At 39.0% G+C, this 27373-nt stretch overlaps 1 protein-coding gene across 1 annotated transcript in view; it reads left to right on the top strand.

Annotated features, from left to right (window-relative positions):
- LOC124621357 (lysosomal alpha-mannosidase-like) overlaps nucleotides 1-27373 on the top strand; it is a 100291-nt gene that overhangs the window by 50844 nt on the left and 22074 nt on the right. The window contains exons 11-15 of the mRNA XM_047147134.1: nucleotides 9405-9610; nucleotides 9687-9903; nucleotides 10324-10441; nucleotides 10524-10800; nucleotides 25885-26136. Coding sequence (XP_047003090.1) covers nucleotides 9405-9610; nucleotides 9687-9903; nucleotides 10324-10441; nucleotides 10524-10800; nucleotides 25885-26136 — 1070 coding nt within the window. The remainder of the gene's footprint in view (nucleotides 1-9404; nucleotides 9611-9686; nucleotides 9904-10323; nucleotides 10442-10523; nucleotides 10801-25884; nucleotides 26137-27373) is intronic.

Raw genomic sequence — 27373 nt, 5'->3', positions numbered from 1 at the left:
CGATCTGTAGAACGCCAGTTTTCTTTCTCCTGATAACGACATCCTCTTGAGTAGTCCCCACCCGGAGATCCAAATGGGGGACAATTTTACCTCCGGAATATTTTACCCAAGAGATGATCATCATCATTTAATAATACAGTAAAGCTGCAAGCCCTCGGGAAAAATGATGGCTGTAGTTACCCCTTGCTTTCAGTCGTTCACAGTACCACAACAGAAAGGTCGTTTTGGTTAGTGTTACAGGGCCAGATCGGTCAATCATCCAGACTGTTGCTCCTGCAACTACTGAAAAGGCTGCTGCCCCTCTTCAGGAACCACACGGACCCCTCCATTGTGATTGCACCTACGGTATGGCTATCTGTATCATTGAGGTACGCAATCCTCCCCACCAACGGCAAGGTCCATGGTTCATGAGGGCGGAAAAACAGATATTAGACCTTCTGAAAAATTAATGTATTAATGAGCTGTTTCTCTTTCTATGCATTCTGACAAAGTCAATTTGTTGTGATGAATGTTAAATAGCTTTCTCTGATTTAATTCACAAATTGCAACATCTTCTAAACCTTTCACACTAATTAGATCTTCTGAAGCGTGGTCTTTTCTGAGTGCACTTCTGACCAAAAACTGATTCTGGTAGCTGGAGTTTAAGGTTTTAGTTAATCATGCCTTTTGCATTCTTTCAGTGACATTTCCAGAGAAACTTTCATCCCCTAACACATATTTGTTTATATCTAACCAATTTTTAAGGAATTGGTTTTTTTAACATAACAAAATATTTTCATCCCCTATTTCATCCCCTTGGGGATTGAATTTCCAAAAACACTGAGTCGGGTGGTGCAGTGGTTGGCACACTGGACTCACATTTGGGAGGACAATGATTCAAGTCTGCAGCTGGCCATCCTGATTCAGGTTTTCTGTGATTTCCCTCAATTGGTTCAGGCAAATGCCAGGATGGTTCCTTTGACACAGCCGATTTGCTTTATCATCCTTCCATAATCTCAGATGTGGTCCATCTTTAATGACCTTGTTACTGATGGGCCTTTAATCATTAATCTCCTCCTCCTCCTCCTCCTTCTCTTTCTCCTCCTCCAAAAACAGTGAAACATGTATTTTTTAATTCATAACAGAGATGCCAAATACAAATTTTCGTAAATTTCTGATTTGAGAAGCCTTTATAATGAATAATTTCATAAAATTTTTCATCTCCTATTTCACTCCCTTAGGGGGATGAATTTCCAAAACCACTAAAAGATATATATTTCTTTATTGCTAAGCTAGATGTCAAATACCAATTTTCATAGATATAGCTTTAAACTGCTTTAGTAATTTTTAATAATGATTTATTTTATAAAAAATTCAATTTCAGCCACTATTTCATCCCTTAGTGGTTTAAATATCCAAAAATGCTGAAATGCATATTTTTTATTTCTGACAGAAACCAAAAACCAATTATTATAGTCCTAGTTTTAAAATTGTCTTAATAGCATATTTTCAAAAAGACTTTCAGCCACTATTTCACCAATCTTAGGAGTGGAATTTTGAATAATCCTTTCTTAAATGATGATTACAGTGTAAGATCAACACTCTCTCCAAATTTCAAATTTCTGTCCTCAGCAGTTTGTGCTAGGCAGTGATGAGTCAGTGAATCAGTCTGGCCCTATTCTGCCTCCTTAGGGGTTAAATTTCCAACACAGTGAAACAAGTATTTTTTTAATTTATAACAGAAATTGCAAATACAAATTTTCATAGATTTAGCTTCAAAAATACAAGGTGTTTCAAAAATGACCGGTATATTTGAAACGGCAATAAAAACTAAACGAGCAGCGATAGAAATACACCATTTGTTGCAATATGCTTGGGACAACAGCACATTTTCAGGTGGACAAACTTTCGAAATTACAGTAGTTACAATTTTCAACAACAGATAGCGCTGCAAGTGATGTGAAAGATATAGAAGACAACGCAGTCTGTGGGTGCGCCACTCTGTACGTCGTCTTTCTGCTGTAAGCGTGTGCTGTTCACAACGTGCAAGTGTGCTGTGGACAACATGATTTATTCCTTAGAACAGAGGATTTTTCTGGTGTTGGAATTCCACCGCCTAGAACACAGTGTTGTTGCAAGAAGATGAAGTTTTCAACGGAGGTAACCAAAGGACCGAAAAGCGATACAATAAAGGATCTGTTTGAAAAATTTCAACGGACTGGGAACGTGACGGATGAACGTGCTGGAAAGGTAGGGTGACCGCATACGGCAACCACAGAGGGCAACGCGCAGCTAGTGCAGCAGGTGATCCAACAGCGGCCTCGGGTTTCCGTTCGCCGTGTTGCAGCTGCGGTCCAAATGACGCCAACGTCCACGTATCGTCTCATGCGCCAGAGTTTACACCTCTATCCATACAAAATTCAAATGCGGCAACCCCTCAGCACCGCTACCATTGCTGCACGAGAGACATTTGCTAACGATATAGTGCACAGGATTGATGACGGCGATATGCATGCGGGCAGCATTTGGTTTACTGACGAAGCTTATTTTTACCTGGACGGCTTCATGAATAAACAGAACTGGCGCATATGGGGAACCGAAAAGCCCCATGTTGCAGTCCCATCGTCCCTGCATCCTCCAAAAGTACTGGTCTGGGCCGCCATTTCTTCCAAAGGAATCATTGGCCCATTTTTCAGATCCGAAACGATTACTGCATCACGCTATCTAGACATTCTTCGTGAATTTGTGGCGGTACAAACTGCCTTAGACGACACTGCGAACACATTGTGGTTTATGCAAGATGGTGCCCGGCCACATCGCACGGCCGACGTCTTTAATTTCCTGAATGAATATTTCGATGATCGTGTGATTGCTTTGGGCTATCCGAAACATACAGGAGGCGGTGTGGATTGGCCTCCCTATTCGCCAGACATGAACCCCTGTGACTTCTTTCTGTGGGGACACTTGAAAGACCAGGTGTACCACCAGAATCCAGAAACAATTGAACAGCTGAAGCAGTACATCTCATCTGCACGTGAAGCCATTCTGCCAGACACATTGTCAAAGGTTTCGGGTAATTTCATTCAGAGACTACGCCATATTATTGCTACGCATGGTGGATATGTGGAAAATATCGTACTATAGAGTTTCCCAGACCGCAGCGCCATCTGTTGTTGACAATTGTAACTACTGTAATTTCGAAAGTTTGTCTGCTTGAAAATGCACTGTTGTCCCAAGCATATTGCAACAAACGGTGTATTTCTATCGCTGCTCGTTTAGTTTTTATTACCGTTTCAAATATACCGGTCATTTTTGAAACACCCTGTACCTGCATAATGAAACATTTTCATGAAACATTTTGTCCCTTATTCCTCCCCTCAGGGGTCGAATTTCCAAAAATGCTGAAACTCATATTTCATTTTCTCTGACTGAGAAACCAAATACCAATTTTCATATGTCTAGTTCCAAAATTGTCTTAATAGAGATGTATTTTCAAAAAGCATTTCATCCCCTTACGGGTGGAAGTTTCTATTCTTAGTGGTTTGGATTGGGCAATGATGAGTGAGTCAGTCACTCACTCAGGGCAATTACCTTTTATGTACATAGGTTTAAGCTTCAGAAAAATTCATACACATGAATATATCTTTCTATTTCATCTTCTGAATCAGAGACACATTTTTCCAGTGGATAGGCAGTTTCTTGATCATGGTTTTGTAAAATCAACATGGCGGTGATAGCAGCCAGTTGCTCATGAACACTTCAACAGCACCAACATCATTAAATTTGTATCCCCTGACTACTTCCTTTAGTAGTGCAGACAAATGAAAATCACAGGGCAATATGTCCAAACTGCAGGGAGGATGTTCTAGTATGGTCCAGAACAGTTCCTGAATTTTTTGTTGAGTTTGGGCAGCTGTGTGGGGCTTGAGCATTATCATGAAGCACAATCACACCCAGATTGGAAATGTGCAGCTTTTCTGATGATATGCACACTTTATTTAGTCCAGAAGTTGGCAGTAGTATGCAGTGTTTACAGTACAATGTTCATAGATAAACTGATAATAAGAATTCCTTTACAGTCAAGAAATTGAGAAATTGGCCCGGTGTGAGTAGGACTTGCGCACTGTGGGTACTGTATAAACTTAATAATGTATAGGGATAATTCATCCATTCTGGGAATTGAGAATCTTGATCATTTTTGCCTGTTATCAACATTGATGCTGACAAAATATCAGTGCCATGGATTCCAATATTTTTGAGAATGTTTTAATTTCAATAATACAAAAGGGACCAAGTTATGCAGCAGGCAAGTGACAACTACTGTAATAATCTGTATCTCTGCATTCAGGCTGACTGGATCACAATGGTAAAAGTCAAAAATCAGACAAGGAATGACTGTATTGTTCGTATGATGTATTTCAGAATTTATCCATCATCAAATATCCAGGAGCAATTACAGCATACAGATATGGCATTTCAAGTTGTATGTGAAACAAAAATTTGCAGCCTAGTTTGCACATGGATATAGTGTTTCATATACAACTTGAAGCGCCATATCTACATGCAGTAATTGCAAACCAGTCTTCGAATATTTGTTTCATGTACAACTCAAAACAATCTACGTGCAGTAAGTGATATTGGATATCTGATGATGGATGAATTCTGAAATGCATCACATGGGCAATAAAGTCACTCCTTGCCTGTTGATTGTCTTTTAGCATGGCAATCCAGTCAGCCTGACTGCAGAACTACTGATTGTTTTAATTTCAAGTTTGCCATAGATAACAAATGACAAAAGAATTTTTTTGTGATATAATTACAAATTAACAGTTTTCAGATTTTCTCTTTTACTTGTACAGTGAAACCTTTCTTTCTGCCAAATTTCACGACTCTAGGCCAACGGGAACTACCCTGTAAGTTTCGATGAGTGAGTTTGCGAATATTAAAACATGTGACATAAACGGCAGTACCTTTTGATTGCATTTACTTCGAAGCTTCAATTTCTTACATCACCAAGGAACCGTAGACCTCAATATGTGGCATAAATTTCAACTTGGTATGTCTACCTACTCCTGAGAAAAAGGGTTTTTAACAGTCATACTGACAGAAAGACAACAAAGCAACCCTATAAGGGTTCTGTTTTTACTGACTGAGCAACAGAACCCTAAATAGACTGTGCAAGAACCTTCCCCATGGTTTCCAGCTTTGACAGCTGCAGATTCGTCTTTCTTGGGCCATTCCATGCAGCTTTTTCAATTCTGTGGTGTAATGGTGCATCCACATTTAATCACAGGTCACAGTCTGTTGCAAAAAATGTTCCCCTTCAGTTTGACAGCATGTCCTTAGTTATTTGTACACCTTGAGACGATTAAATTTGTGCTCTGCAGTGAGAAAATGATGCACCCACCTTGTGGACACTTTCCAAAATCCAGGATTGTCAGTAATGATCGTCTGAGCATTATCTTAGCTTACGCCACCCTCAGTAGCAATTTCAGCAACTGTTGTCTACATCTACGTCATACTCTGCAAGCCACGAAATGGTGTGTGGTGGAGGGTACTTTCAGTACCACTATCTGATCCCTCCAACCCTCTTCCACTCACGAATAGTGTGGGGGAAGAATGATTGTCGATAAGCCTCTGTATTGGCTCTAATTTCTTGAATTTTCTCCTTATGGTCAATACGCGAGATGTATGTGGGGGGAAGTAATATGTTGTCTGACTCCTCCTGAAAAGTGCTGTCCTGAGATTTCAATAGTAAACTTCTCTGTGATGCACAATGTCTCTCTTGTAACGTCTGCCAGTGGAGTTTGTTTAGCATATCCGTAACGCTCTCACGCCAGATAAATGATCCCGTGATGAAATGCGCCACCCTTAATTGTATCTTCTCTATCTCCTCCATCAGTCCTACCTGATAGCCATCCCAGATAGATGAACAATACTCAAGAATCAGGCAAACAACCGCCTTATAAGCCACTTCTTTTGTGGATGAGTTAAATTTCCTTAAGATTCTTCTGATGAATCTGAATCTCATGTCTGCTTTTACCACTATCTGTTTTATATGGTCATTCTACTTAATGTCACTCTGGATAGTTATGCCTAGATATTTTACAGCAGACACTGTCTCCAGCTGATTGTCATCAATAGCGTAGCTGTACAGTAGTGGTTTTCTTTTCCTATGTATGTGCAAAATCTTACATTTATTTACATTCAGGGTCAACTGCCAGAGTCTGCACCATTCATCAATTCTCTGCAGGTCATTCTGCAAATTCTTATTATCTTCTACCATTGCTGCTTTGGTATAAACAGTGGCATCATGTGCGAACAGCCTTAAAGAGCATTAGATACTTTCTACTAGATCATTTATATATACTGTAAACAGCAACAGTCCTATCACACTTCCCTGTGGTACAACAGATACTACCTTTACATCTGTCGATTTAGTTCCATTAAGGATGATGTGTTGAGTTCTATCTGCAAGAAAGTCTTGAATAGAATTGCAGGCCTGCTCTGATACTCCATAAGCTCATATTTTTTCATTAAACGGCAATGCAGGATGGTGTCAAATGCCTTACTGAAGTCAAGGAACACGGCATCAGCCTGAGCGGCATTGTCCACTGCACTGCATTGTTTTTACTCAGGTCAGTTGACAATGTCTTACTTTCAAATTCATTGAACACTTCTCTCTTTGCTCTCCTTGCACTCAGTTGTGCCTCATTCAGCTTTTGTTAGTCAGCTAGGTTTTTACTTCTCTCAAACCTGAGATGAAGTGCTCTTTGTTTATGTAGCGCTTTTCTAACATGGCTATTAACAGGAACAGAATGAGCTGAGTTTCACAGGATCTCTGTTTGCAGAATCCATGTTGATTTTTATAGAGGAGCTGTTCATTTTCCAAAAAGTCATAATTCTTGAGCATATTCTATGGTACAACTTTTCTGGTGCAAAAACAGAGTTTATGTGGAAAAAAATTGAGAACAATTGGAGGTATTACAAAGAGAGATTCATGCCCTCCAAAATTCAGAGAACTAAAAATATTAACAGTGCCTTCTCTCAGTATTAAAGTGTGTCTCTTCTCAAAAAAACTTACCAGAGACTTAAACTTGCAGAAGTTGTATCCACAAATGTGGAACAAGGAACAGTAATAATATATGTTTAGATTGCAGTAGATGAAGTAAATGCTAAAAAAGCTCTAAATATACTATTATAAAGCTGAATAGTAAGCTATTCCTGACAGTGAGAGACCAACCAAACTATTATTTTGAGAGGTATCAACAGAACCTTTTAATAAACCGCTGTGTTTCAAGATAGAAGAATGCTGTAATAGTATGTATCTTTCATATGTAATTTTAATGTAAAATTTTATTGTTGTATACCTGCAGAAGTACAATTACCTAAATCCAGTCAGTGGTTGATGAATGATTGAAATGAAATAAATGAGGTTGGCAGAACATCGAGGCCCTGGGTTGCAAAATTTTAATTTTTGTTCTGCAGCTTCAGCACTATTACAACTCATCTATCTAAGAAATATATGTTAGTATTCAAAATTAAAACAACAAACAGAAATTTTGCAAGGCTGCATTTATTTTGCCACAAAACAGTATAAAAAGATTATGGTAAAACAGAAACAATAGAAAGAACACAGAAAGTAATCAACTGCAACATGTACAATGGAAGACAAAAACGTTCTTCATTTTTTCCAATTTAACAGATTTGAACACACATTCTGACAACTGGTTAATGTGCTCAATATGGGGTGTGACCATCTCTGGCACCAATAGAGGCCTGATGACAATGGGATGTCCTATGAATGATGTCATCAAACTCATGTTGTGGGAATAATGGCCTTTTTTCCTCCACAGCTGCTTACAAGTCTTGGATAGTGGTTCATGGATGCTGACATGGTGCAACCTGTCTCCCTATGCATCCCAGACATGCTCTATAGGATGCAAATCAGGAGAGCAAGCAGGCCATGCCATGTGTGCAATATCTTCTGTTTCCAAAATGTATCAACCATCTGTGCTCTATGAGGTCGAGGACTATCATCCATCATTAAAAAGTCTGGCCCACAGCACCTCACAACAACCATGCATGAGATCCCAAGATCTCTTCATTGTATCTGAGAGCAGTTAAATCTTGCTGATTCATCAATACAATTTCATGAAGAAATGTTCAGGTGGTCAACATAATCCCTGCTCACACCATTAGGGATCCCCCCAATATCAGTCTCTTTCCACAATGTTTGGGTCTCTAAATCATATTCCATGTGCCCTTCAGATGTGACTCCATTAAGAATCACACTCCAGATCAAATCGGGAGTCATCTGTGAAAAGAACAATGGCCTACTGTTCAACCTCCCGGGTGGTATGTTGACAGCTCCACTCTAGATGTTCCCTTCTGTGAAGACATGCCAGAAGCAAACAGACAGCAGGTCTCCAACAATAAAGGCCACTCTGCTAAAGCCTTCTGTATAGAATTTGCCATAACACAACATCTCCAGGGGATGCCGCAGATATCAGTTGCAGTGCAGTAGTAATGAGGTACCGCCGTGCCCTTGCACCCAAATAGCGGTCCACTCTTTTTGACATCACACGTGGTGGGCCCTGTCCTGATCTCCAGGAGACAGTTTCAGTCTCTTTAAACTGTTGCCTCATCTAAGAAACAACAGAACAATTCACATTAAGCCATCAGGCCACTTCAGTTTGTGACTCTCCTGCTTCCATTCTTCCTATGGCCCTGCACAGCAGAGAGTCTGGAGGCATCTTCTCTGTGCCATACTACACCATCTGTGAGTGTGTAAAAAGTACTGTGGATGTGGGACAACCATGCAAACACTACCCCACTTTTTTTTAAGTGCCTTAATGTCATTGCTGATGCAGTTGTCCATTGATCAGAACGCCATCTTCTGTGCAGAAAATGATCGCAGTGACATCTGTTGACAGTCTGTATGATTATATTGCGAATTAGACACAGGACAATGAAACAGCAGTTTGTTGCTTTAATTCTGAACACCACTGTTCATTTGAAAGAGAGAAATATTTGTTATGACAGTGCTGCTCAAATAAAGCTGTTTTTATGTCAATATTTGTGCAATATATTAATGATTAATTCCACTGAAATTTAAGAGTATTTGAATAGTGAATTTGTATTTTAAATGGCACAGTCACAAACAATGGATAGTTATCAGTGGGGGAACTTAATAACAGTTACCAAATACTTCCATTCACAAATTAATGTGCAAGTTTTTACTAGCCTCACAATAGAATCTGTAAGTAAAAACTTTGATATTATTGTTTTTTAAAATTTGCATAATATGTACAATATGCATGTACTCAGAAAACTTATTAAGTTTGTGGATTGACTGTTTCAAATGTTTCAACATGTAAACTACTTTTACTATTACATTTTAATATTAATATTCTTTACTGCAGGTAATCAGCAGTTAATACAGTTGGTACCAGTCCCAGATTCTGTTTATGATATTCCTGGGAGAGAAAGTAATGCAACATATGAAATTGTCTTTCAAGCTGAAGACATTCCAGCATTAGGCTACAGGTCATATTATGTATCCAGTACTAGTCAATCACGGCAACAATTAAGTATTCTAGCAGAAAACAGTACTTCAATTGGAAATGATGTAAGCTGAAAAAAATTGAATGAATGCAGATAAGAATATCAGTTGAAGGTAACTCTAATGCCACCTCTGTCAACAGCACTTGCAGGTACATTTGAACGATACTCAAGGGACTGTAAAGTCCATAGTAATCAATGGAACAGAGATTGCACTCAACCAAAGCTTCTACTTTTATAAAGGATGGATAGGAAACAATGCAGAATCATACAACAGGTCATCTGGTGCTTATTTATTCCGACCAAATGGATCTGATGCTCTAACAGTGTCTGAAACTGCAACGGTAAAAATATACAAAGGTTAGTAATAATGAGTAACTTGCAGAATGTAAATGCACAATTTAAGAATTTTGTATGGAGTTTAATTTACAAATATCTAAAAATTTCATAAATACATAGTTAAATACAAAATGAACACACATGCAGTAGTCACATTACTTTACTCATAGCTTAGAATCAAGCATGTAAAGCATTATTTTAGAAAATTGTTAACATCATAGTCATCCAAAACTTTTTTTATGCATGCACAATGTAAAAGTAAGTTTTCATTTTCATTTCATCCAACATGTTCCAACACTTTCATTAAAACCATATAGTTTTGAGATTATGAATGGTAGACTTCTTCCTTATACACTCCATCATACTTAAATTAATTTGTTAATTAATATTAAGATATCATGTTATCAATTATTTATTTAATACTGATTTTCATCTTTGCAGGCGATCTTGTAGAAGAAATACATCAAACCTTCAATGACTGGGTTAGTCAAGTTATCAGAGTTTACAAGGATGAAAAGCACATCGAATTTGAGTGGCTGGTTGGGCCTATTCCTACAGAGTATGTATTTCTCTGGCGTTGAATACCAAAGAAATTTATTGTATTGTGAATTATATATCACAAATTCTTTTTCTACTTACAGGGATGGAATAGGAAAAGAAATAATTTCACGTTTTAATACAGATCTGTTTAATGATGAAACATTTTACACGGATTCAAATGGCCGGGAAATGCTACAAAGGCGAGTCAATTATCGACCTACATGGAATTATTCTGTAGAGGAGCCTGTCTCAGGGAATTACTATCCCATCACATCCAAGATAGTAATAAAAGATGATAGTAAAGGCTTAGAAATGGCTATTCTGAATGACAGAGCACAAGGCGGTTCCAGCCTCCAAAATGGTGAAATTGAAATAATGGTAAGCTGTAAGAAAATAAATTTTTAAACTAAAAGAAATTAATTTTGTCAGTCATAACCCGAAAGCACTAATTTTTATTTCCTTGTCTAATTTTAAAAAATTAAGGGCAAAACGAATACCTTTTGACCTTCAGTTCATCACTGTACACTGCTGTCTCCACTTGCATTTACATTTACTGACTGAACTTGAGGTGTAGATTATTTATTACTATCCTACTTGTAAATATTACATCTGTTATTAGTAGGGGAAGCTGCCATTAAAATGAGATACCATGAGGGAAAAATTCTACTGTTTTTACAATTTTTTAATTATAAGTTTCATGTTTTTGTAAGTTAACATTACAAACTGTTAACTAAACTATGTTTCTTTAAAGAAAATTATATTACACTTTATATGATTATTACAGTGTATTATTAGAAAACTTACAGTGTCATCTCATGAGAGTCATTGGGCAAACTGACATACTCTTATATCTTCTATAGATATCAACTTTTATTTGAAAGCATTACATGTAAACATCAGAAAAGTGTGGGTTATCAAATTATAGTTAGGCTATTAAACACTCATCATTTCTTTGATTAAATTATGTAGGCATTTATGTGCCTCCAATGTTTGCTTTTTGAATCAATTGCCAGTTTCATTCCTCTTGGATAACTCAGATGCCAATTTCATTACATCACTCAACATCTGGATTCAAGTTCTTTAATGTGCTGTAATAGCTCAGTTTCTAGTTATGCTGGAAACATTTGCTAGAACAACTTAAACCTTTATTAACTCCAAAAAATAGCTTATTCTTGCCTTGTACTCTCCTTAAAGTAGCCTCTGAACACTAAACATTTTTTAGGCATTCTGCCAACTCATTTCCTTGTTATCAGCATCAATAACCTTCTGCATGCTCTTTGAATTCTATGACTGGAGGTTAATAATTCTGTTATAGTTGGCATCATTATTTAGGAAATAACATTAAAATAATAATAATAATAATAATAATAATAATAATAATGAACAATATTTTAATTTACCATAAATCAAAAGGAATGGAATAACAGGAAGCATAAATTGTGTTTGCCAGTGAAATGACATACCTATGCCATTTTACCTCCTTCATGGTAAGTCATTTTATTTGCTTACAGCATTCCATGTACAAGGTCACTGTTCATAAAAACCAGACTCTATATACTCAGAAATATGCTTAAAATGATTGCAAAGGAAGTGTTTACTCACCTTCTATGTTAAAAGAATTAAAACCAAATTATCCAGCTGCAGTGTTCCACAGAAGAACAATCGACACAACTTCTAAACCTGATGTGTATGGATTCTTCTCATCTAAGCAAATAGCCTTGCCATTTTTGTGTGATACTGTCATCATTAAAAAAAGACAGAAAGAAAGAAAATGGTACCATAAAGTGCTACCTTTTGTGGCATTAAAAAGACACATGAAGTGTGTCATTTAACCAGACTATGTCATTGTACGACACTTTCCCCTTCATGACATATATTCTGATGAATCTGATGTTTTGTTTTACAATAAGTATAAGACTGACACACAAAAGACTGTACAATATTCTCAGATAATTCACTAAAATAATATTTTAATTTCTGGAAGAGAAGGTAATGCCTTTAAATGCTTGTATAATGGTATCATCCATTATTGCTGCGATTTTCACATATCAGCTGAACTGAGCAGTGGACATCCATACCACACTGTTTCATTCTCATTGTGTCCTCAGTTAAGCCATTAAAGGAAATCAGCACAATTCCAAAATAAAATGAACAACTATTTTGCAATTTGTAAGCTGTCTCTTTAGTGCATGATCTATAGTTTCCAGTAAATGTTAATTAAAAAGCATAACAAATTATTTACCAATATGTGAGATAACACTTTATTTAATTTCATCACCACATGCAGAGATATTCCCTGATATTTCTGTGAAGTCACTGGTTTCAAGTGTTTATTGTTCTTGATCCAAAACCTACTAAATTTTAGTTTTGGTTTTTGAAACATATTACTATATCATACACCAAAGAGTGAAAATTTAAGAAATAATATAAATGTAGATTAACTTTTATTACACCCAACTTGAAATTTTCAGAGATATTAGACAGATCATTCTAAATAAACAATAAACACACATATAATGTAATTTCCCTTTCTAGCTGTAACAAAATTCTCATGCAGAATAGACAATATCACATAGTTTTGATGAGATGTTCTGCAGAGTAGCTGAGCCTCCTGCATTACATTGTTCACTTTGTGCAGTTTGCCATTTTCTTGGGACTGTTGAATATTGGTTTTTGGAAGTTTCATGGAGCTTCATTCTGCCCTTGTTGAGCAATGTAAACTCCTCCGCTTGAGAGAGTCCACTTGTAAAGTCGATTGTCTTCACTAAATAGGAATGCCTCCTTCATATTTTATGCCTTGTAAGAATGTGGTGGACTGCAGTTCTCCTTCATTTGTCCATATCTGTGTAATTCATTGATCAATACATTATTTCATTTGTTCATTTACGGAAGATATGGTGTCCAGTGATGAATATCCTGATCAACACATCATTTCACTTGTTTATTTCCAGAAGATATGGTGTCCATTGATGAACATCATTGGAATCAAATAATTGAAAGTATGCATTGATCGATTTCTGTATTGTTCCTTTTCTAGGTAGTTGTGAGCTAACTGAAACTCTTTGTATTTAGCTCCAGGAAAATTCCTGAGCACTAAGTATACAAAAACTATGACTTTTGGTTCTAAATTATGATCATAGTTATTTTATAATACCCATCTTCATGATAAGATGACTGTTGCTTGAATTGTGTTATCGCAATGACACAAATTTTGTACAACTATCTTGCTAGGTAAAATTTCATGCACTGTAGCTTTAGTAAAATATCATCAAAAGCTTTCATGCTGAAGATTGGAAATATGGATCATAATTCATTTCTAGTGTGAACTTCAAATCAGTCTCAAAATTCTAAAAATATTTGTATGTTCATACAAGGCAACATCCCTCATTCTCAATCTGTACTCAATTTTTGTGATGAGGTGGCAAGGTCTTAGAAGAATAAAGACTAGGTCAAAAACATATGTGAATTCAATCAAGAACAATAACTGTTCACAACATCCATCACTGCACATCAGAGGTATAAAAATACACTCCTGGAAATTGAAATAAGAACACCGTGAATTCATTGTCCCAGGAAGGGGAAACTTTATTGACACATTCCTGGGGTCAGATACATCACATGATCACACTGACAGAACCACAGGCACATAGACACAGGCAACAGAGCATGCACAATGTCGGCACTAGTACAGTGTCTATCCACCTTTTGCAGCAATGCAGGCTGCTATTCTCCCATGGAGACAATCGTAGAGATGCTGGATGTAGTCCTGTGGAACGGCTTGCCATGCCATTTCCACCTGGCGCCTCAGTTGGACCAGCGTTCGTGCTGGACGTGCAGACCGCGTGAGACGACGCTTCATCCAGTCCCAAACATGCTCAATGAGGGACAGATCCAGAGATCTTGCTGGCCAGGGTAGTTGACTTACACCTTCTAGAGCACGTTGGGTGGCACGGGATACATGCGGACGTGCATTGTCCTGTTGGAACAGCAAGTTCCCTTGCCGGTCTAGGAATGGTAGAACGATGGGTTCGATGACGGTTTGGATGTACCGTGCACTATTCAGTGTCCCCTCGACGATCACCAGTGGTGTACGGCCAGTGTAGGAGATCGCTCCCCACACCATGACGCCAGGTGTTGGCCCTGTGTGCCTCGGTCATATGCAGTCCTGATTGTGGTGCTCACCTGCACGGCGCCAAACACGCATACGACCATCATTGGCACCAAGGCAGAAGCGACTCTCATTGCTGAAGACGACACGTCTCCATTCGTCCCTCCATTCACGCCTGTCGCGACACCACTGGAGGCGGGCTGCACGATATTGGGGGGTGAGCGGAAGACGGCCTAACGGTGTGCGGGACCGTAGCCCAGCTTCATGGAGACGGTTGCGAATGGTCCTCGCTGATACCCCAGGAGCAACAGTGTCCCTAATTTGCTGGGAAGTGGCGGTGCGGTCCCCTACGGCACTGCGTAGGATCCTACGGTCTTGGCGTGCATCCGTGCGTCGCTGCGGTCCGGTCCCAGGTCGACGGGCACGTGCACCTTCCGCCGACCACTGGCGACAACATCGATGTACTGTGGAGACCTCATGCCCCACGTGTTGAGCAATTCGGCGGTACGTCCACCCGGCCTCCCGCATGCCCACTATACGCCCTCGCTCAAAGTCCGTCAACTGCACATACGGTTCACGTCCACGCTGTCGCGGCATGCTACCAGTGTTAAAGACTGCGATGGAGCTCCGTATGCCACGGCAAACTGGCTGACACTGACGGCGGCGGTGCACAAATGCTGCGCAGCTAGCGCCATTCGACGGCCAACACCGCGGTTCCTGGTGTGTCCGCTACGCCGTGCGTGTGATCATTGCTTGTACAGCCCTCTCGCAGTGTCCGGAGCAAGTATGGTGGGTCTGACACACCGGTGTCAATGTGTTCTTTTTTCCATTTCCAGGAGTGTATATCACTACACATCAGAGGTATAAAATTATAAACAGCTACCATTTGACATCAGTGCAGTGACATTATTCTTTCAAAAACAAAGTTCACAGATTGTTAGATGTCATGTGTAATTAATTTTTATCACATTCCAGTGTATGTAACAACCATTGAGTAACAAGTTATTCAATTACACCACTTTCTATAAAGTTTGTCAAAATCAGGAAGGCACTAAATATTTCTGTCACCCACTCCACATGATTGTGAGTCAGTCAAGACAACTGACTCTCCCCACGCATTGCAACATTCTACTACTCATGATTTACTACAGTTGACCTTGAGTCCCTCAAATTTTGACTGTTGGGCAAGACACAAAATAAATGAACATTTCTTACAGAGTAAATTATTAAGAGTACACGCTTTAGTTCTCCACCTTGGTAACTGAGTGGTCAACTTAGATGGCTGCTATGCGAGGGATCCAGGTTTGATTCCTGAAACTGACAAGGAATTTTGCTTGGTGGAGAACTGGTACAAAGTGTACTCAGCCTTGCGATGCCTCTTGAGGAGCTACTTGAATGCAGTGTAGCAGCTTCAAGATCTGGAAATTTGGCAAAAAGGCTGGGAGTGTGGTGGTGACCAGTGTCTTCCTGCTTTTTACAAACTTTGCTGAAAGTGGTGTAATTTAATAACTTGGTACTCGGTTGCTGCTACATTCACCAGAATCTCATAAAAATTAACTATGCACACCCTCCAAGAATCTGTGAAATTTGTTTTTGAAACAATTCCCACCCATTAGCAGTGTAGATGTTTTGAACAGTTGTTGTTCTTGACTGCCACTCAGTAGTTTTTGTCCATTTTGCTGAAGCATTTTGATTTACAAAGTTACTCCAAAATATTTTCAGCTGTTGCCTCTGGGTTAACTTCATGTTGATTGTATTTATTGAATCTCACATAGCCCACACACATACAAATACTTTCATTTACTACAGGAAGCAATACAGATCTTAAGCACCATCCATTGGTTCCTGGATTGGATCACTGACTTCAAGAGATAAAAACTTGATTTAAAGCTCTCGGGTATCCAGCTGGGTGGTAGTGTTAAGATATCATGACATTTCAATGAATGTCATACACATTATCTTCTGGTGAAGCATCGATATTTGCAGATGTGCCAATATTTATTTTAGTGGTGCACACCCTCCACCTAACTGAAAGCAGCTGGGTCTGGTAGGGGGTGGGGGTGCAGTGATGGGTGGTCTGGCTTTGCTTGAATCTCTGTATGAATGTGTTGGATGCGTTTTGCATGTTGAGCAGCACTGGTTGCACTCTTATTGTATTGCAGCTAATGTGGCATTCCACACTGAACTAAGTTCATAAACTTCATCCTTATTGATGAGGTTCTTTCTATGGATTCGTTGATAATGATGTCACAGTAGCTGGTTTCTCAGCACAGCAAATTGGTGATCTTGATTTTAGAAGTGTGATCTTCATTTATGCCCTTTTCTACCATTGCAGATTCCTCTGTTTGTCCCAGTCTTATACACCTGATGTGTTCCTCACAGCATTTTAATATACAGTACTGTGTTTGCCCAGTCTGCATTCACATAGGATGCTGTATGTCCCTGCCAGTTTTGGTGGGTCTATCACAGAGCAGCACCTTAGGCAGCGGTTGGATGATGGTTTTGATGATGCATTCACAAAGCAGCCTTGCCTTGCAGTTTTGGCTGAAAGCAGCCTCCAAGTAAGGAAGGAACGCAAGTCTCTTGCCTCCTTCACCTTCTTACATGTTTTCTGCATATTTTCTTGAAGGCTATCTAATCTGTGATACACTATATCCATAAATATCTATATCCATAAATAAAGGCCTGCATGCATTTTCTCTCTATACCTTGCATAGTGTGGTGTAAAATCTGACTTCTTCTTTATTAGTACATTCAAGAAAGGGGACATGCTTTCTCCTCTACTTCCATTGTGAATGCAGCATTTGTATGAATGCTGTTAAGGTGGTCAAGAAACTTGTTCGCACCTGTCTCCCATGTTCCCACACCACAAATGTATCATCAGCACAGTCAAAGAAGTGCTTGTGGTTTTTAATGGGCAGTTTGAAGTGCCACATCCTCAAAACAGTCGATGTAGAGATTTGAAATCCTAGGTCCCAGTAGGGATCCCATGGCACCACGATCAAATTGTTCACAAAACTCCCTGTGGTATTCAAAAAAGGTGGCAGTCAGTGTATGCATGCTTAAATAGGTTAACGATTTGCAGCTCAAAGTATTGAGCTAAGAGCGACAAGGAGCCTTGGAGAGGTATTTTCCTGAAGAGTGATATAACATTGAAGTTCATAAGCAGCTCATCCCTCTGCAGTCACATACCACACAGAACTTTCACAGAATCAGCCAGGTTTTTTTTACAAAGGTGACTGCAGTGTCTCACAAGAGATTCTAGAAGTGTAGCAAGATGTCTGGTGGACCCACAATTGTGTGAGTTAATGGCACTGAGGACTGGCCACTGAGGCACCCTTCCTTGTGGATTTTTGGAAGTCCATAAAGGTGTGGTACAGCTGGCACCTGAGGATACAGTCATTTCTTCACTTTCTCTGCTAATTCAGAGCTCCTCAACACAGCAACATTGTCCTGGTCATGGTCATGGTTGTGTCCTCCTTGAGCTTCTTGTAGGCTGAGTCTTATAGTGGAACATCAATTTTGTGGTAGTAGCCATCGGTACACATTAGCATCATCACATTCCTTTGTCTGCAGGTAGGACTATCCTACATCTATGTCAATGGTCCGCAAACCACCTGACAGTTTGTGGTGAAGGGTACTTCTGGTACCACTGTCTGTTCCCCCCCCCCCCTCCCCCCCTCCCCCCCCCCCCCATCATCATCCCTGCTCCAATCGTAAATGGCATGGGGAAAGAATAATTGTAGTAAACCTCTCTAAACTCTAATTTCTCAAATGTTCTCATTGTAGTCACTTTGGGAGATGTATGTCAGAGGAAGTAATGTGTTGTCCAACTCTTCCTGGAATGTACTTTCTCAGAATTTCATTAGGAAACCACTCCATGATGCACACTGCTTTTCTTGTAGCATCTGACGCTGGAGTTTGTTGAGCATATCTGTAAAGCACTTGCATTGACTATATGACCTTGTGATGAAACAGACTGCTGTTTGTTGGATCTTCTCTCTCTCTCTCTCTCTCTCTCTCTCTCTCTCTCTTCTATTAATCATACCTGGTAGGTGCCCCATTGTGGTGAGTAATATTCAAGAATCATCTGGACATGTGTTTTGTAAAGTCACTTATTTTGTATATCGGTTACATTTCCTTAATACTCTTCCTACGAATCTCAATCTAGCATCTGCTTTTCCTACTACTTGTTTCATATCATCACTGTTTCCAGGAATTTATCACTGATGGTGTAGTTGCACAGTTATGTATTTCTTCTCCTGTGTGCATGCAGTATGCTACATATATTTACATTCAGTATCAATTGCCAGTCCCTGCACCATTTGTGAATCATATGAAGATCCTTTTTTAAATCACTACAGTCTTTTGCCGTTGCTGCCTTCTAATAGACAACTGCATCATCTGTGAATAGCTTTCTGAAGCTTCTGATGTTTCCTATTAGATCATTTATATATTCTGTAACAGTAATGGTTCTATCAGACATTGTTGGGGTATTCCTGAAAGTACCTTTACAGCTTACAATTTTGATGAAACAGACTGCTGTTTGTTGGATCTTCTCTCTCTCTCTCTCTCTCTCTCTCTCTCTCTCTCTCTCTCTCTCTCTCTCTCTCTCTCTCTCCCTCTCTCTTCTATTAACCATACCTGGTAGGGGTCCCATTGGTGGTGAGTAATATTCAAGAATCAGCTGGACATGTGTTTTGTAAAGCCACTTATTTTGTGGATCAATTACATTTCCTTAATACTCTTCCTATGAATTTCAACCTAGCATTTGCTTTTTCTAGTACTTGTTTTATATCATCATTCCCCTTACAGTTGCTCTAGATGGCTACTCCCACATATTTTACAGCAGATACTGTTTCCAGCAATTTGTCACTGATGGTGTAGTTGTACTGTAGTGGATTTCTTTTCCTGTGCTCATGCAGTATGCTACATATATTTACATTCATTGTCAACTGCCAGTCCCTGCACCATTTGTCAACCATCTGAAAGACCTTTTTAATGCCTTCTAGTAGACAACTGCATCATCTGTGAATAGCTTTTTGGAGCTTCTGAGATTTTCTATTAGATCATTTGTATATTCTGTAAGCAGTAATGGTCCTATCACACATCGTTGGGTATTCCTCAAAGTACCTTTACATCTGCCAATTATGTTCCATTAAGAACAACATGTTTAGTTCTCTCTGCAAGAAAGTCTTGAATCTAGCTGCATATCTGGTCCCATACTCAATAATCTCACATTTTTCCTCTAAATGGCAGTGCGGGATGGTGTCAAGTGCCTTCCTGAGGTCTAAGAACACAGCATCACCCTGAGTGCTGATGTCTACAGAACTATGGCTATCATGGAGGAACAGAGTAAGCCGAGTTTTGCAAGATCCCTGTTTGCAAAATCTGTGTTGATTTTTGTATATGAGATTTTGTTCTCAAAAATTATCATAATATGTGAGCATCAAGTATACTGCACAATTCTACAACAGCAGTATAGGCCTATGCATCTGTCTTCTTGCAAACAGGCATGACTGCATTTTCTTCCAGTTGCTATGTACTCTTTGTTGCTTCAATAATCTATGATAAGCTGCTGGTAGTAGGGGGGAAAGTTCTTTCGCATAATCTCTGCAGAATTTTACAGATATTTCATCTAGTCCTGATGCCTTTCCACTACTATGCAATTGTAGCTGTTTTTCTATTCTACGACAACTTATCTCAATATCTTCCACTCCAATGTTCATACGAGGGACCATATTATGATATTTGATGATGAAACAATTTCAGAAGACTGAATTGAGTATTTTGGCCTTCACTTTGTCATCTTCCATTTTGCTGCCACTGTGGTCACTGAGTGACTGAATAATGATTTTGATCCATGTACTGACTTTACCTAAGCCCAAATGATTTACAGTTTTTAGTTGAATTGGCTGGCAATATTTTACTTACAAACTCATTGTACACTTCTCTCATTGCATTGCATATAGAGCATGTCTTACCTTTTAAGAGAGACCCAACAATTCTCCACTGAATAATGGAGGTCAAGAAATTTGCATCCAGTACCATCACAGAATCATCTGAGCCTCTGGCTTAGACCTTCTACTCTGTTTCAAATTAGAGGACTGTGAACTAATCTGAGTATGATGCTACAAGCAGTGAGTATGGCCTGCACCCCACATGTGATGATAGCTACCTTCATCAACTTAGCCATCCACTGAACGCAAGCAGCAAGCATTGTTCGTAACAACATAGTTAAGATTTGTAGCCAGTTATTCCCAGCGCACTTGTGTACTCGTCAACCACCAGCAGAGCCTCCTCCATGATTCAGATGAGAGTGCCCTTGCCCCCCCCCCCCCCCCCCTCTCCGATCCCCTCCTCAACGTGGCCCCTGAGCAAACATACCAAGTCCACGGCATTCTTTCCCAACCTGAGTATCTCCATAATGCATGTAATTTTGGAGCTCCCAATGACAAGCACACCCACCCTCTGCACGTTTCTTGTCTGTGCAATGTCAACATCATCTCTCAGTGATCAGAGACCCTCCCATTCCACCACAGTCAGGTTTGATTTCAGAACACCAAACTTGTCAATAACCCTGCAGATTTCCTCATCTAATCTTCCCTGCTTCTTTCTTTAGAAAGCCTTGAATTCGTTTCTCTGTGCCACTAATAATATCTCATTTCAGTATGGATATCAGGATATGTGCAGAGTTCAGCCCTTTTGTGATGGCCTAAATGGTAGCTGAATCCAGTTCTTTCTTGGTAAAGTTTACAACAGCTCTGACATTACTCATCTCTCTATTCATAGTCTAAGTCCCAATAACCTGCTGAATTTGCTGAGCTGTTGTACAGCAGTACACTGTTTCTGTACTTTACTGTTGGAATAAGAGCTGCAGTCTGCTTTCTCCTAAGTGTGTGCTGGTACTGCCCCTGCAATCTGTAATGGGATGTAACAGAGTACAGAGCATTCTTTCCCAACTTTTTCTGTGTGAAGTGAATGTGCCCCATTGTGATAGCTATGCCCATCCATTGTAATGTCTGGTCAGTTTTCCTTGATTTCACCTGGTGCTGTAGTAGTGAAAACAGTGGCAGTATGTTCTCAAATCATTGACACTGTTGATGGAAAGCCAGTGTGCTTAGTTATTTTGCTTTCCTGATGCATTCTTTCTGCAGCTATCAGAAGATGCAGAGCATCCCCTCACCTTAGAGGTGCCACAAGTGTGAATGTAGACTTCCCCAAAATTTTCTACTGATGCACAGCTCTCTGGTTCTCAGCCAGGAGGTAGCATTAAGATATCTCATTGTTTTGACAAGCACCATACTCAACAATTTCTGTCTAAGTGTCAAGATTTGTGGATGTCTCAATGCTTATGCTAGTGGTGCACCCTCTCCACCTGGCTGCACACAGCTTGGTCCTGTCTGGCTGGCAGGCATGGAGATGGTGGTGCAATAGTGGGGGTGCCATGTGGGCTGGCAGTGTGCTCCAATCTCTGTATGGGCATTCTTGATGCATCTTGTGAGCTGTGCAGTGCTGCGAGTGCTCTTGTTGTATTGCACTTAACACAGGATTCCAAATCACACTAAGTTGGGAATCTTTGTACTTGTTGACAAGGTTCTCAGGGATCTGTATTTCTGTTTTCTTAATAATGGTGTCCCAATTGCTTAGCATTGCAACTTTGTTTTCTCGAAGTCAAAAATGTGATCTTCATTTGTTCTAGTCCCTGTCACTGCTGACTTCTCTGTGCATCCCATTCCTACACACCTAATGCGTTACCCATAACATTTGCAAAATACGGTGCTGTGTTTGTCCGATGCACTGGCAACCATATTTATATATGATGCAATGTACCCATGGTGCATTCAGCTTTGTTGGGTCTTTCACAGAGCAGAGCACAGATTAGAATGGTCTAGAAAAAAAGAAAAGATGCAGAAAATTGGGAATACAAAGAGGGAGAGAAGAGACTCACTTCAGTTTCTTACTTGGGACTGCTTTCAGCCAAAAGTGAAAAGGTTGCTGGAAAATGCAACATCAAAATCTTCTTCCAGCAACTGCCTAAGATGAAAGAGTTCCCTGGTTCTGCAAAAGATCCATCAAAACTTTACTTTCACCTTGGAGTTTCCACAGAGTTGTCCATTGTGATGCTGTATGCAGAATGAGGATTTGACTGAGAACACTGTGTAGTGCCATTCCTGTGAACAGTGGTATTGTTGTTTGCATCACTGTCCTCTAGGAATTAATTGTATGGGGTCACTGAGATCCCAGATGATGCTAGGTAGGGTCCTCTTATATCCGATGATTCTATATTTGCATGACAGTCATGGGATCTTGACCAATACAAGCAGAAATATCACAGAACAATAAAGTGCAGTCTTGATAGTCCACAATCCTGCAGCTGCTGAGTTCTAACATGTGCTGGTACACATTTCTCCTTCTTACATGCTGTGTAATATAATATTATCATAAACAACCAAAATTCAAACAGAAGTTCTGAATGAAGAACCCTCTGCGTACTATTTCCTAATATACATGATGTTACTCCTGCCTGCATTGTGTGATTGTCCTGAAATGTTAAACATTTGCATATTCAAGCAGGTAGTAAGTACCCCTTATGCCAATCGGTATTTGTTGTGTGCCACCTCCATCATAGTGCAATTTTAATTGTTGGTAATAGACAAAGAGGCAGTAATGCCAAGAGGAACTTGAAACATTGTGGACCAAACAGGAGCATGTAGACAAACTGTGCTCAAGTTTGACAGGGTATTTGACCAAGAATTTGATAGACATCTAGTGGAAAAACTTATGATGAGGGGCACAATCCGTGGCATATAGAGTCTGTTAAGAAACTTCTACTGAAACAGTGGCTATTGAACAACAGGAATAAAACAAAGAACATAGTAGTTGTATATAGGAAGATGCTACATGAAACATTTTATACAGTCAAAAGAGTAATACAGAATCCTTCAATGACTAACACTGCAGAATCCTTTTGAAAGATCACTCACAAAATGGCAAGAAATTCTCGTCAGATGCAACAGCTGTTAGTGCAACCAAAGGTAATATACAAACACTCATGAGTGGCATATGAACTGAAATTGAGGGTAGCTGAAGAAAAGCAGAGATGATGAACTCTGTTTTCAAATGTTTCCTTCCCCAGTTTAATTTCCACACCACTGGAAAGATGAGTGATATACATATTAGTGTTGGTGGCAATGAGAAATAGCTGAATTTGCAAATATTTATAAGGTTCCAGGACCAGATGGAATCCATATCAGACTCTATACAGAATCTGTGGCTTAGTTAGTCTCTCTTTTACTGATAATGTGGTGTAGATGTCTCAAAAGAGAACTACCCCCATAGTTTGGAAGGAAGCAGGGGTCACATTCACTTACAATTACTATCCAACATCATTGAAATTCATCTGTTGTAGAATCTTAGAATATATTATGAACTCAAATACAATGTGATTTGTCAAAGAGAATGATCTCCTCATGTCAACTAGAATGGATTTAGAAAACGTTGGTCATGTGAAACCCAAATAGCATTTTTTGCATGTGACATCCAAAACTCATATGGAAAGATATATGTGTTTGTTCTTTCTGTGCACTATACGAGATTGGAATAATAGAGAATTTTAAAGGTGATTTTATGAACCCTCTGCCTGGCACTTAAAAGCGATTTGCAGAGTATGTAGATGTAGATGTGGAAAAAGCCACTAATCATGGCAGTCAGGTGGGTGCAGCATTTCTTGATTTTCATAAAGCATTTGATTCAGTACTACACTACCACTTATTAATGAAAGTATAGTCACGTTGGGGTATCAAACAAAATTTGTGACTGGACTGAACATTTCTTGACAGGGAGGACATAGCCTATTACCTTGGATGGAGAGTCATTTTCAGATTAGACGTAACTTCATGCATATCCCAGGGAAATGTGATAAGACACTTGCTGTTCATTTTGTATATTAATGATGTAACAGACCATATTAATAGTAACCTCAGACATTAAGTAGATGGCACAGTTATTTATAACAAAATGCTATCTGAAAGAAAGTTGCGTAAATATCCAGCAAGTTCTTCATTATTTTTCACTGTGGTGCAAATTTTGACAACTTGCTTTAATTGTTCAAAAATGTAATTTTGTGCAGACTGTAAAATGCAAGATATTATAATCTGTGACTATAAGGTCACTATACAACAAATGAAATTAGTCAACTCATACAAACACCTGGCTGTGACTTGTGAGGCCACGACATGTATTGTTCACATAGGTTCAATTGAAGGTGAAATATATGACATACTTTGGTACATTGGTAGGATACTAGGAAAATGGAGTCAGTCTCAGCAATAATTTGCTTACAAACTGTAAAGAACCAGTATTAAGTGAGGAATCTAGGACTATGCTACTGCCGCCTGCATATCACTCACGGATTTCAAAACAGTCTACTGAGGCAGTTGTAACGTATTAATTCCATTGCTTAATGAGTAAAATACTATGCTTTTATAATAGCCTATTAGAGGTAAAAATGTAATAGTAAACTGTGATAATCTCAGAAATTTCCATTAAACTCAGTGGATAAAATTAATGGTTAATAGACAGAAAAAATGATATGTTTTACTTTGTTCTTGATAGATGATTTCACCTATACTGTTTCACATAGACAGTTCATCTTTTTCCTGCAGAAATGCCACAGTGAAAACTGTATCAGCTACCTTGCTACTTTAAATGTGTAATCAAATTAGTAATTTTTTTTACTACCATTTTTATATGCAGAGAAATCATTACACTATAACAGAGGATGAAAGACCTTTTTCAAAGTAATAGCTTCCATCCAACTTTTATTATTTTCCTCTGGAGGCTGTGCAAACACAAATAGTATATACAATTAGCAGTATAAAGATAGTTAATTGTTAATGCAGCTTAGATAATTATTTTCTGATTGCTACTGCTCTCTGTTAATGAATACATTACTTATTACTTTTATGTGAATGTTTTATTTCATAATGCAATCTGTGTTCTCAGTGATTTAATAAGTTAATAAATTTAATATTTGTATGAATATCTTACAACATAGAAGTAAAATTAGTTAAATATTTGATTGCCATGTAAAAATTTAAAGATACATCGTGAATCATCCACATTACTTTTAGAAATGATGCACTGACTAGCAGTTTTTTATTCTTGTTGTTTAACCAGTTTACTTGGATTTGTTACTGTGACTTTCATCTACTGAACTCATCTGCAATGATAACTTTATTTATTTTGGACCTTTTAAGGTGAATCACGCTTGAAATACTATCATTATGAATCATCTATTTTTTATGTTGTCCTGTAATAATAGCTTACTACACACTCTAAACGCAATACAGGTCCATCGTAGGCTGCTTAGTGATGATGGAATGGGAGTTGGCGAAGCATTAGTTGAACCGGCATTTGGCAAGGGTATAGTTGCAAGGGGTAAACACTGGCTACTGGCTGGCAGCATAACAGGTAATGGTGGACAGAGCCTGGCAGCTCAAGAACGTAAATTGGCACAGAAGCAGCTCTTATCTCCATGGGTTCTTCTCGGTGATGCTAGCAACACTTTATTCACAGACTGGGCTAATTCACATGTAACGCAGGTCTGTATAAAATAAGTTTCTTTATGTACATTTAACACATACTTTATGATAGTTTATCATTATTTACAGGGTGTTTACAAAATGAGTCTAATTTCTTTACAGGAGATAGTACTGGTCAAAACTGGATAGAAGTCACAACACACACAAAAAAAAAAAAAAAAGAAAAAATGCTTGTCAAGTTAAGAGCCACTCTCTGTAATTACCATCTATTTGTTGACACTCCAAGAGGTGCTCATTGTGGACACTTACCACTCATTCATACATATACTTCAGCCTTCCTCCTCAAAGAATCATGAACTCATGTGAACATACCTGGCTACCCTCAGATTTGGTCACATGCATTGCTCCTGTAATGTGTGCACATTGTTGATGGGTGTGTAACATATACCAGTGCCTTTAAATGTCTCAATAGCCACAAAACTACAGGGCTAAGGTCAGGTGAAAGGGGAGGCCCTGTTGCTGGACCTTCTCGACCAATCCACCACCCAATAGAAGTTTTTGTTGGGTGATTTCATACAACACATGAAAGAGTGGGCTTCAAACCCCATCATGCATGAATCACACATCCTTCACTTTTTTGCAAGAGTAGAATTCTCCAACATTTGGTAATTTGTCACACACAGATTGGTGATAAAGAGCACCTGTTAACATGTCTGTCATCCACAATTCCTGGTTCACACACACTGACACTAAAGAACAGCTGATGACTTGACACCAAGATCATCTGAGGCTTTGCAGCTTCTTCCTGCATGTGGTTATTGTGATAATACAGGGTGATTATAATTAAAGTTAAACTTTCAAAACGCTCTAGAAATAACACCACTGGTCAGAGTGACATCAAATTGCAATGGAATATTAGCTGAGAATGGGGCAAATGTTGGCAGAAGAAAAAAAATAGTGTGAAAATTGATCAACAGATGGTGCTGTATGTGTCAGAATACATAAATGAAAACACCTGTCATGTGCGCGACTCATTAAAGTTGGTATAAACACGTTGGATTTTCCTCCTTTCGTGTCTGCGATGTTCGCCATTACAGTCTCAACCCAGGATCGCACTCTGCTTGTAAAGCTGTATTACAAGAATGATGACTGTGCGCATGTTGCTCTGAAGAAGTTCCAGACACTGGAGGGTTTGAAAAAAAGAGTTGGTCTGATGACAGCGTAGGTCTGGAGAAAATGATTCAGAAAGACAGTTTCTTTTGGTGTGCAACCTGGTAGAGGGAGGAAACGAATTGAT

The sequence above is a fragment of the Schistocerca americana genome, chromosome 1, assembly GCF_021461395.2.
Source record: "Schistocerca americana isolate TAMUIC-IGC-003095 chromosome 1, iqSchAmer2.1, whole genome shotgun sequence".
Classification (NCBI taxonomy): Eukaryota; Metazoa; Arthropoda; class Insecta; order Orthoptera; family Acrididae; genus Schistocerca; species Schistocerca americana.
This window is presented reverse-complemented; position numbering and strand designations above follow the sequence as displayed.